The 13071-nt window shown below is 36.4% G+C and overlaps 1 protein-coding gene across 1 annotated transcript in view; it reads left to right on the top strand.

The window, feature by feature from the left end:
* LOC124594735 (ATP-binding cassette sub-family C member 4-like) overlaps positions 1-13071 on the top strand; it is a 279421-nt gene that overhangs the window by 197610 nt on the left and 68740 nt on the right. Inside the window, exons 12-13 of the mRNA XM_047133107.1 lie at positions 3847-4026; positions 10893-11107. Of these exons, the coding sequence (XP_046989063.1) occupies positions 3847-4026; positions 10893-11107 (395 nt within the window). The remainder of the gene's footprint in view (positions 1-3846; positions 4027-10892; positions 11108-13071) is intronic.

Here is a 13071-nt window from a genome sequence, read left to right as displayed (position 1 = left end):
TCATTAGACTGTTCATTCCATTCAGCAGACCATTTAATTCTTCTTCACTTTCACTCAGGATAGCAATGTCATCAGCGAATTGTGTCATTGATACCCTTTCACCTTGTATTTTAATTCCACTCCTGAACCTTTCTTTTATTTCCATCATTGCTTCCTCGATGTACAGATTGAAGAGCTACAGCCTTGTCTTACACCATTCTTAATACGAGCACTTCGTCCTTGATCATCCACTCTTATTATTCCCTCTTGGTTGTTGTACATATTGTATATGACCCGTCTCTCCCTATAGCTTACCCCTACTTTTTTCAGAATCTCGAACAGCTTGCACCATTTTATATTGTCGAACGCTTTTTCCAGGTCGACAAATCCTATGAAAGTGTCTTGATTTTTCTTTAGCCTTGCTTCCATTATTAGCCGTAACGTCAGAATTGCCTCTCTCATTCCTTTACTTTTCATAAAGCCAAACTGATCTTCACCTAGCGCATTCTCAATTTTCTTTTCCATTCTTCTGTATATTATTCCTGTAAGCAGCTTCGATGCATGAGCTGTTAAGCTGATTGTGCGACAATTCTCGCACTTGTCAGCTCTTGCCGTCTTCGGAATTGTGTGGATGATGCTTTTCCGAAAGTCAGATGGTATGTCGCCAGACTCATATATTCTACACACCATCGTGAATAGTCATTTTGTTGCCACTTCCCCCAATTATTTTAGAAATTCTGATGGAATGTTATCTATCCCCTCTGCCTTATTTGACTGTAAGTCCTCCAAAGCTCTTTTAAATTCCGATTCTAATACTGGATCCCCTATCTCTTCTAAATCAACTCCTGTTTCTTCTTCTATCACATCAGACAAATCTTCACCCTCATAGAGGCTTTCAATGTATTCTTTCCAGCTATCTGCTCTCTCCTCTGCATTTAACAGTGGAATTCCCGTTGCACTCTTAATGTTACCACCGTTCCTTTTAATGTCACCAAAGTTTGTTTTGACTTTCCTGTATGATGAGTCTGTCTTTTTCGATGTCTTCATATTTTTCCTGCAGCCATTTTGTCTTAGCTTCCCTGCACTTCCTATTTATTTCATTCCTCAGCGACTTGTATTTCTGTATTCCTGATTTTCCCGGAACATGTTTGTACTTCCTCCTTTCATCAATCAACTGAAGTATTTCTTCTGTTACCCATGGTTTCTTCGCAGCTACCTTCTTTGTACCTATGTTTTCCTTCCCAACTTCTGTGATGGCCCTTTTTAGAGATGTCCATTCCTCTTCAACTGTACTGTGCTATTCCTTATTGCTGTATCTATAGCGTTAGAGAACATCAAACATATCTCGTCATTCCTTAGTACTTCCGTATCCCACTTCTTTGCGTATTGATTCTTCCTGACTAATGTCTTGAACTTCAGCCTACTCTTCATCACTACTATATTGTGATCTGAGTCTATATCTGCTCCTGGGTATGCCTTACAATCCAGTATCTGATTTCAGAATCTCTGTCTGACCATGATGTAATCTAATTGAAATCTTCCCGTATTTCCCAGCCTTTTCCAAGTATACCTCCTCCTCTTGTGATTCTTGAACAGGGTATTCACTATTACTAGCTGAAACTTGTTACAGAACTCAATTAGTCTTTCTCCTCTTTCATTCCTTGTCCCAAGCCCATATTCGCCTGTAACCTTTTCTTCTACTCCTTCCCCTATAACTGCATTCCAGTCGCCCATGACTATTAGATTTTCGTCCCCCTTTACATACTGCATTACTCTTTCAATATCCTCATACACTTTCTCTATCTGTTCATCTTCAGCTTGCGACGTCGGCATGTATACCTGAACTATCGTTGTCGGTGTTGGTCTGCTGTCGATTCTGATTAGAACAACCCGGTCACTGAACTGGTCACAGTAACACACCCTCTGCCCTACCTTCCTATTCATAATGAATCCTACACCTGTTATACCATTATCTGCTGCTGTTGATATTACCCGATACTCATCTGACCAGAAATCCTTGTCTTCCTTCCACTTCACTTCACTGATCCCTACTATATCTAGATTGAGCCTTTGCATTTCCCTTTTCAGATTTTCTAGTTTCCCTACCACATTCAAGCTTCTGACATTCCATGCCCCGACTCGTAGAACATTATCCTTTCATTGATTATTCAATCTTTTTCTCTTGGTAACCTCCCCCTTGGCAGTCCCCTCCTGGAGATCCGAATGGGGGACTATTCCGGAATCTTTTGCCAATGGAGAGATCATCATGACACTTCTGCAATTACAGGCCACATGTCCTGTGGATACACATTATGTGTCTTTAATGCAGTGGTTTCCATTGCCTTCTGCATCCTCATGTCGTTGATCATTGCTGATTCTTCCGCCTTTAGTGGCAATTTCCCACCCCTAGGACAAGAGTGTGCCCTGAACCTCTATCCGCTCCTCCGCCCTCTTTGACAAGACCGTTGGCAGAATGAGGCTGACTTCTTATGCCGGAAGTCTTCGGCTGCCAATGCTGATTATTTATTAAAATTTAGGCAGTGGCGGGGATCAAACCCGCGACCGAAGATGTTTTGATTATGAATTAAAGACACTACCCCTAGACCACGGGTCATATATCCCATATTGTCTTTATTTTATCTGATGTGACTATCCTTTTCTGATAATGCAGTTGCTTTGATATCTGTATTACTATCTTCGATATTTTGCAGCATGTTTGGTAACTATCTATAGAATTTACATCAAAGCTGTTTCTGACTGACAGATATAGTTTCCTTTTTGGCTTACAGGATACCTTTATTCCTATAGTAATCTTGTAGATTGTAGGATATACAATATGTGATCTTTTAAAGAATACAAGACTCTTTCTTACTTTTAGTTTGTGTCCATATCTGTACTTTCTACCCTATATCCATATTACTGCCTATATTTATGCTGATCTTCTTTGTTACTCCCCATCTTTATTCATAAATATCAATTCAAACGCAACTTTTTTTTTCAAAATTTCATTTTCTGATGGCAACACAGAATTGATTTCCTTTGTATCCATCACATTCATACAGATACGCCAGCACGTTGTAAAATAAACCAGCGTTTTATACTTCAAGGCAATGCTACTTCAATTTCTTGTTTTTGATTCTGTTCTCATTTGTTTATCCTACAGTGTCCCTCTCTAAACTGAGAGTCATGCCTGACCTTCAAATAGAATCACTGAATAGTGCACTCCTTCTTTTTCATGCGTGAAATTTTCTTCAGTGAAAGAAATCCAGAGTCTGAAAGTCTCTCGCCTTCTCCTTGTATGTGTGTATGACACTCCAAGACAGTTGACTTTGTTCCATTTTCATTCATTACAGAAGTATAATTTCATTTCTGCCATTGCCATCAGATTATATCAGTGAAAAGAATGTGTTATCTATGGTATCCAAAAATGTTGATTATCTCTCAACAGAACTGCAAATTGTACATCAGAGGTAATAATTTATTTCATGTTTCTGGAAAATGAATGTCATTATTTCCCAAATTGCCTCTTTTTCCTCAAGCAAAATGCATTCCATTCATCTTGGAACTCATATTTTACTCAGTAGATTACAGACCCTCTTTTATCCTATCCAGCATGTTTCTGGTAGTGCCCCAACAGAAATTTTGTTTTATGCCTGCATGCCGCATCACCGTTACCATCCTCTCAACAAAAAGAAGCTGCAATCGCACTGATACTATCATTCCTCTCTACCCATGGGAGAAGAACACATTTTGAAAACAATAATCAATTCATTGATAGTGTACATACAACAGATTGCTCCATATTTAGTTTTATTCTGTGTCTGCATTTTCTGTAAGCATAGAACCAAATATTTATTGTCATTTTAGGGACGCATTGTGATCCAGAGTACATACGCTTCACTTATTCAAAATCCATCATCTGCTGCTGCACTAGTGTTTATAGAAGATAACAACAATGAGGATCAGCCAGAAGAAGATCAAAATCAAGAGAAGAATTGCAAACAGTTTGTAAGAGGACATAAACAAGCAACTAGAGCATCTATAAGGGTAAGTAAATATTCAGTATACTAATAGAAACTTTTTTATGAAGAATCACTGTTATGTACAATATGATTTTATCTAACTTAGTCATAAATTCACATGCATGTAATGCAGAAACCTACATTATCTGAGTGCATAATGCCATTGTTTTTGAAATGCAATAATAAAAATCCTAAATGATCCATGAATTTCATTAGGACAAAGGTGTATGAAAACCAAGCTGAATCATCTCTATGTAAAAAGCAGAGAATTTGGAACTGTTTGAACACTGCCAACAAACCAGTTTAAGCCTCTTGATTTCTCGGAATTGAAGGAAGCATAATGTCAGACACTTCTAAGAATTTTACTCTCTTAGCAAACGAACACAGTCCTTCATTTAACAGTGTAGAGGAAGTGTTTTGCTACAGTGTTATGACTGTGAATGTTAATTACATCACAGTCAGTTTTATTCTAAATGAACATTTTTAGATGACTGAAAATACACTGACAGTCTTTGTAACTAATCTTCACAAAGTGGTAGGAATGTGATGGCATCATAACTCAAAAATATCTAATTGTAATACATTTTTGAGTAATGACACAGCCACATTTCTCCTACTTTGCTAACCAGAAGAGATTTATTTAGAATGAAACCCATTGTGGTGTAAGAAACATTTCTGAAATACTTTTGTGGTGGTTTTTATTAACATTTACACTATTTGGCTGTGGGGCTCAAAATGATTAATAATGTGATGACTGTTTCACAACAATGTCACAAATAATATTTTTATAGATGAAAAGTCACACATCCTAAGAGAGCAAATGTGAATATCCAGTAGGTTTTGTAATAATGAAATTCAACTACTTATCTAATTGAAATCTGTATTTATACTCTGCATATCATTATAAAATGTGTGGTAGAGTCACATTTGTACTCTTCATGAGATGAAATTAGAGTGAAGATCCTATAAGGGAAATATGAAATAATTTGAAATATGTCATCCATTTGTTCCAAAACTTCACATAGTTGCAAAAATAGCTCTTTTGATAGTCTAATAAAGACAATATTTTCAATCACTGTTGTTAGAGTAGTAACAAATACATGTATCTTGAACCAGGGTGATATTCTGAACAAATGTGTGCTGATGGTTTTGACACTGTAAACCACTCTGATTACTGGCAACACCACTCTGCCAACCCAGAAGATCATGGTACACAGCAGTTGTTGTTTGGCAAGGAAAATAAATTAATAGCTTCTTAAATGTAATTAAGTTATTTATTTGTCCATATAAATCTCTTTTTCAGTACATATATTGTACACAGGATATTGGACAGAAAACCTCTTTAGCTATTGGTTTTTCAAATGTCAAACATACATTATTTAAATTTTTATAACAAATTGGATCTATACAGTTAATAATTACAATTTTTTAAATACTGTATATTTATAACTTACTTCTACAATTAAAGATACAAATTACATTTTTTCTTGCATAAGATACTGTGAGATTGAATAGCAGCAGTCTTCCAGAAGGTAGGCTGTCACAGATGTTTTAAAGCTCTGTAGTTCAGGAGGAGATTTTGTATGTCTTGGTAATCTGTTGTATAGTTTTGTTCCTGCATGATATACATCTTTTTGACATAAAGTGATGTTACAATGATTAACATGTATGTCACTGTCTGTCCTGGTACTGTAATCATAGACACTTTTGTTTTGAGGAAAAAGGTTTTCTTTTCTCAGTATGCTTTTTTTGACATGCGTGACTACTTCCAGTATATAAATGCAGGGAAGGAGTAGGTTCTGTAGATATTTAAAGAAAAATTTTGCATGGTTTTCTGCTGCTCACTTGTTTCATTATTCTCATTTTGTTTCCTGAAAACTATTATGGCCTTGTGTACATTTCCCCAGAAAATGGTACCCTACTTCAGTATTGAATGTACACAATCAAAGTATACAGTCATAATTGTTTCTCCACTAGTATAGTTGCAAAGAATTCTTACTACATAGCTCATTTTTGCTAGTTTTGAATTTAAGGATGTGATATGAGTGCTCCATTTAAGATTTTCCTGGATATGAATCCCAAGAAATTTAGTTTCATTGACAGCACTAATGTTTTCGTTATCTACATATTATGGGTTAAGCTGCATTTTTATTTTGATCAGTGTGGAAATTCATAAGTACCATTTTTAGGGATTAACTATTAGCCTGTTACTAGCAAATCATTCAGACAATCATTTTGTAATATCTTTTGCAGATGCAGTAAGATTTTCTTCTTTATTCCCTTCAGTCAATAAACTAGTGCCATCTGCAAACATTACTGGTTCGGGATCCCTAATGTGCAATGGGAAATCATTAATGTACACAAAAAAAGAAATAGAACTAAAATGGAGCCCTGTGGAACACCATGACTTAGTCCACATGGTTCTGAAAGGTGTAACTGGAGTTCATTTCCTTTCCTTTCATGTACTTAATTTCAGTTACCTGAGAGCAATATTCCAAATATGATTTAATCCACTGATTTGGCACACCTCTTACAACATACTCACTTCATTTACACTGAAACCAATCTCCAGAAGAACTGAGACAGCTTCAATGTGAACTTATGTCTTCCATGACACTTATAATTTGTGTGTGCCATGATTTTAAAGTATAAGTTCCATACATTTAGACATTATTTTTGAAGTGCCTTTTTGTTGTGAAATGGGAGTAATCTCATTTATTCTGCAAAAACATAAAAAAGGATACAATTTTACACCAATCATATCATAGTCTTATTAAGCCTCAGTAAACATTGCCTTACTTATGCTTTACATTCCAATTAATTCTGTCAGAAGGTTGTTACCTAAAATATGAGTAAAGATGTATGTACCACTACTTTTGCAGGATATTAATACTGATGAAGTGATATGCAGTTATAACTGGAAACTGAAGGAGATCAAGAGACAATTGAAAGAAGTAGTTTCATATTTGTAAAAAAACTAGTATTAACAGAATACAAAACTGTATCTTAATACTACAATAACGAAAATTTTATGTTGTAAACAATCAACAGAAGTGAAGAAAAACAACCACTCACTTGCAGCTAATTGATGCATGGCACATAACCACACTATGCACCATCCACCAATCAGCTACATGTGAGTAGTTGTCTTTCCTCATTTTTGTTTATTACAAATATGAGCAACTCAGTGCATCAGGAACTGAGGAGAATGTGAAAGACTTGCACAGTGCAATACATTGTAGGACTTTTACTACAATGAAGAGTATGTTCACATACAGGAAACTGTATAAATTTACAACACAGGTAAACTTTTTACATGTGCATGCTACCATGACAATGAAAGTTGTTTAACTTTTGTTTAGGACTTCTGGTTAGTTTGCCAAGCTTCAGTGGAAAGTTAAATTTGTACACACATTTGTTAATGAAATGTCATGGAGTTTCTGGGGCACTTCCATGTCCTCTTTGCTGTTGATGCAAGAGTCATAATCAAGTCTAACAGAAGTTTAACAACAGGAGGAACAATGAAATTGGCTCACACTTTGTACTTCCATTTATTAATAGCATGAGGGATATTTCTACATGCAGACACAAATTATTCATTGCACAGGAACATACTGTACGGATAATATCTGCCGTCCATCCTCATACCTCATGTTTGCATCTGCTTAAGGAATTATGCACACTGACAACAGCCTCATGGTACATTCAGTCTCTGGTGATGTTTGTTGTAAGGACAGGAGCAAAGTATTCAACCAAAAAAATATTTGACAACCACCATTGTGAGGTAAAGGTTGTGGCAAATTATGCATCTCAGAAACAAATCAGAGTTGTTTCTATTTGACAGCTACTGCTCTTTACCTGTATTTATGAACAGAATAAATGTCTTATGTGGTTGGCTTACATTATTAAATTTTATAGTTAAATTAAATTAAAGTAAAAATTTAATTAAAATGTAGTCATACTGTCACAAAGGAAATGTATTTTGATCTATGAATTTCAGACAGTGTGTTCATAACCATTTTCAGAAACATTATATATCAAGAAATATGCCATGAAAACATGAAGATAAAAAATGTATATTATTTGTAAACCTACTGACACATTGCACAACATACCAAATCATCATAAATATGATTGATGAAACGTGCAAATAAATAACTGTCCATGCAGAATCGAACAACAGAAAATTCAAGATGGAATGCAACAACACAGTGGAACTTCAGTTTTACATTCTGCAGTTTTACATTTTTTGCAATGCTACACCACAAATTCTTAGCCCCTGTGAAAAACCCCAAGGAACAATGCTGAAAATTCCCCAATTTTACATTTCTTCCTGGTAATGTTTACCTTGATTCTAAGTTCTTACTCATCACCTTGCTTGATATCGCCCTGTTTTCTTCCTATTGACATTTGATGTGTCTGAACAAGTTACAAGTGGCTCAAAAGACAAATGGTTTGCACCACAGGCGGTAGTGTAATCAAGGGAATAGTTTGGGCCATTTTGGAGAGAGGAAATTTGAGAAAGGAAATGCTGGCATAAGCCACTATCGGTGTTGCCAACACAACTTGCAACATTTACCTTCACCATGCAGTTATGGTGCAACTACTGCTAAGTTGCCGCAATAATGGAGAAACAGTTGGCACAAAGTGTCCCAGACCAAGCCGATGCATGACGAAGAGGCACAGCCACCACTTTTTCTTGTACCACTTATAACTTAGTCTCATCTTTTTGTACGTATTTCCGATGTGCTATATTCAGCAACAATATCGATTGTTAACATTTTAAATTCAAACACTGAGTCTCAAAGAATATACTTGGTCATAATCAGGGAAACGTAGCCCATTTCTGGCTTGTGAATTCTTATTGGCCGGTAACTTGTTAAGTCACTCAATGGTCAGTGCAGCCACCAGAGCACGCTAACACACATAAAATGAGCTCACCTACTTGATGTGTGGAGAGTGGGAGTTGCCCTTCAGTGATGAGAGTGCAGGTATGGGTGAAAGCACTTTTTGAAGTGGTGAAAATATACTTTTTGTGCAGATGATGTGATATGACAGAGACGTCACATGGAAACAGAACAACGGTTTTGTGATAGTACTCTTTTAAGACTTCCATGTTCAAATCTGACATGATACAGTTGCAACAACTACATACCCATGTATATACGTTGCACCTCACACCCCACACACTGTAGATTGTAAAAATTGGCAGCAATGATAGAGGACATGAAGCAAACTATAGCACCTAAGCTTTCTTTCCAGTTTGCATTTTACACAGTGTACAGAAATTCATTGAGCTGACTTCTAATAAGCTTGTGACGTCATATGGAGAAGTAAACTCATTTGTCATGTCTCTATTTCTCTCATCAAGCCTAAAATAGCACTTAAACGGTGGTGAGCATATAACAGTAATGGTGGCAAAATACGTTATTAAGCAGATGTTCGCATTTATGCTTATGGTTTAACCACTTAGCACTGTGATGTTTGAGATTTAATGCAACATGTGCATCAATTTTTACTTTTTTCTGGGTGAGCACAGAGGATGATTTCTCAAAAATGCGTGTTTTGAATGTATAATTTGTAGTCATAGCATGTCAGAAAACAGCTCAGTTACCTTGTATCCAATTTCAATTTTTTGATGAGTTTTTATGTGACGTTACACATCTGCGCAGATGTTAATTATGTGAAAAGCAACAAGACAAGTTAACTTTAAGTCTAATGCTTATCAAAATGATGACCTTTGATTCATAGTGTATTATTTTTGCTCAGTCTTCCTGAGATCCTTTTACAAAGTTTATTTCAGGATCCATATTTCTTTTATGGCAGCTATACCTGCTTGTGGCTCATAGCTTTAATAACTTTCTTCTCAAACAGCCTCCTAAATATGGAAAATTTTTCTTTGTAGTTATTCTTCTGGCATTCCCAAAGCTGGGTTTATAGGCGGTAGCACCCTGGCTCAGATACTTCCCAGTGCTCCCCTCTCCTCCCTTACCTATGGTTTATTTTTTTACTTTTGCTGTTTTTATTTTTCTCACTTTTTACACTGCTCTGGAAAATTAAATTTTCATGTTGCAAAAAAATGTAGTCAGTGGTGGAATCACTTAAAGGAAACAAGTCATTAATTGCACACTTTTACCTCAATTGGTGTCTTCCTTGTTTCATTCAGTAGTTCATTTCATGTTTTGTATACTAATTAGTATCTTCATGCCTCTCACAGTGTTTGATAGATTACTTTTTAAAAATAATATTAGCTAACATGCACAACAGTGACAAATGACAACAAAAGCAGTTTGTACATAAACCAATGCAAAGCACAAGGACACAGCTGTTGTGACCTGTGACATTAACAATAGCCCTCCAACTGTTCTCAGTGATGAACCAAATGCCACTCTAGTGACAGTGCTGCTGGTTGGCCTTTCATGTTTTCAAATAAAATCGAAATTTTTTTACGTGTGATGAAGCCTACTGAAACTAAAAGCGCCGATCAAGGTCCCTTGGCACTCCCATTTTTCTCTGCATCCTAGCCTGAGTCTACCTGGCCTGTGCATAAACTTGGCCCTCAGTACTGCCAAGATCAGCTGTTGATATTTCCTTGTGGCTTCAGGTTTTTCTCTCTTACTTGGTCTATTAACATACCAAGGTACTTCTTATACTCATTGTCTTCTGTAGGCTTCATGATAATCACTTTGCTCACTGCAGTCCTATCTCTTACAACTGTTTCCTTTTCTCTATTTTTTCACCTTTCCTCTACTTGTACCTCATTCTTTGTGTTTACCATTCTTTTGTCTATTAATAAATGTAGTCAAATAATTATCCATGATTGGTTGGTATCTCTGCATCCATTATACTGAAAGTGATATGTTATAGATAATATATTTCTCTTTATTAAAGAGTGTCTCTTCATACCATGGACCAGCTATTGGTGAGGAAGAGGATGAAGAGGCACCTGATATGATAGAAGCCACAACCAAAGGAGTTGTGAAAACATCACCATACATTGGCTACTTCAGATCAGGAACCAACTACTTTGTCATACTTTTGATGCTCATCTTGTTTGCATTGGCTCAGATACTGGCTAGTGGATCTGACTACTATGTGTCATATTGGTAAGTTTATGTATACCACCAAGTTTATGGTACCTTAAAGAAGGAGATTTAATTATGTGTAATGAACATTAGAAATTAAGTTTCATTTTTTCATTATTTGTAATTACTGAATTAGTTGTTGGTATTCTTAGTGGATAATGATTTATTGTTGCAAGTTATATACTGATATCATTGACACACACCAAGTAGCATGCAACATCTCCTTTCCTCATGATGATGTGGCTGTGCATTACAGTATGGACTACAACGAGTCAGTGAAAGCATTGGGGAACAGTTCTGTTCCATCGCTCATGGATATTGGTTAGAGTTGACTCCAAGGCATGCAAATCTTGCTCAGGGCCAAGCCTAATGTACTTGATGGCACTGATGTCAGATGACATGTGCTGCCACAAATTGCTTTCATGGGTGAGGAATATTCCTGAATCCATTCTGACACAACTTCGGTTCGATGGGGTGGTGTAGTGTCATCACAAGTCACCTGCAGGATGTTGTAAGAGAATAAATGGAAGCAAATTACTAGACAGCGAATTCCTGGCTAAGAGACTATGGCAGATATGTCATTTGCCTCATTGTATCCTTTTGATTAAATACTACAGGAGAATATCTCTGCCACATACCTTAATGGTGTCCTGTTGATAAGCAGCCTCATGTGCTTGTGATGTTGTTACATATAACTGTGTGTTCTGTGACCTGTCAGTTCAAGCAAATTATGTAAAACCTCCAAGATCGGCAATGTTTTACAGTAGCTCAAAGTTTACTGCAAGTGTCAATGCAAAATGTTTTTAATAGTTTCCTCAATTAAACTCTGTCTTGAAATCTGGCAGAAAATCCAAAGAGATTCTGGTGGTATTTAATGTATACCAGTGACAAGATACAATCAGAACCCTCACTGCATGATGTGAATGATAATTTTATCAATGACAGTGTCACTAAAACACAGTTTCTGAACACGGCTTTTCAAAATTCCTTCACCAATGAAGAAGCAATAAATGTTCCTGAATTCAATTCAATAACAGCTGGCAATATCAGTAACTTAGGAGTAAACACCCTCAGTGTAACACATATGCATGGACATACTGTTATCTTTTAAATATGTTATTGTGATGCTGCAACTTCAGACTGATGTATATTGATGAAGTAGCTCCAGTTTTGGCAAATCATATAAAACAGCTTGCTTGATGAAAGATCTGCACCAGAGAAAGTTGTGTGGCCAGCTATAGCACAATAAATCAGTTTGCAATTTATTCTGATTTTCTGATGACTTTAGTAAACAATAGATGATTGCATCATCTGCAATCAATCTAAGAGGGCTCCTCGGATTGTCTCCTATGCCATTTGTATAGATTAGGAGCAGGAGCAACAGAGGCTCTGTAACAGTTCCTTGGGGAATACCAGATATTGCTTCAGCCTCACTCAGCGACTTCCCATCATTTACTATGAACTGTGACCTTTCTGACAGGAAATAATGAATGAAGTCATGCAACTGACATGGTGCTCCATAGGAACACAATCTGATTAGAAGCCACAAATGTGAAATGATCTCAAACAGATTCTGTAAATCTAGAAATATGGAACTTCAAGTATTCTGCTTATAGCACTAGTACTTCATGTGAATAAAAAGCCAGTTGTGTTTCACAAGAATGGTATTTTCTGAATCTGTGCTATATTGCAGCAAATCATTTTCTTTGAGGCATGTCATAATGTTTGAACACAGTATATGTTCCAAAATACCAGTGCAAATCAGTGTCAGTGATTGGGTGTATAATTCAGCAGATTACTTTCAATTGCATACTTGTGTATCAGTACTGTATGTGCAAATTTCCAGTCATTAGGCTTATATGTTTTGTAGAGGATCAGTGAAGTTAGATTCTGGGAGCAGAAAGGAGATGGGTGTGGAGCAGAAAGCAGGTGGAGGTTGAGGCCAGGAGGATGTTTTGGAAGGATATCTCTCATCTACAAGGTCT

This window comes from Schistocerca americana, chromosome 2 (assembly GCF_021461395.2).
Source record: "Schistocerca americana isolate TAMUIC-IGC-003095 chromosome 2, iqSchAmer2.1, whole genome shotgun sequence".
NCBI classification, from domain to species: Eukaryota; Metazoa; Arthropoda; class Insecta; order Orthoptera; family Acrididae; genus Schistocerca; species Schistocerca americana.
Note: the sequence above shows the minus strand (reverse complement) of the source record. Positions and strands in the feature narration are given on the sequence as shown.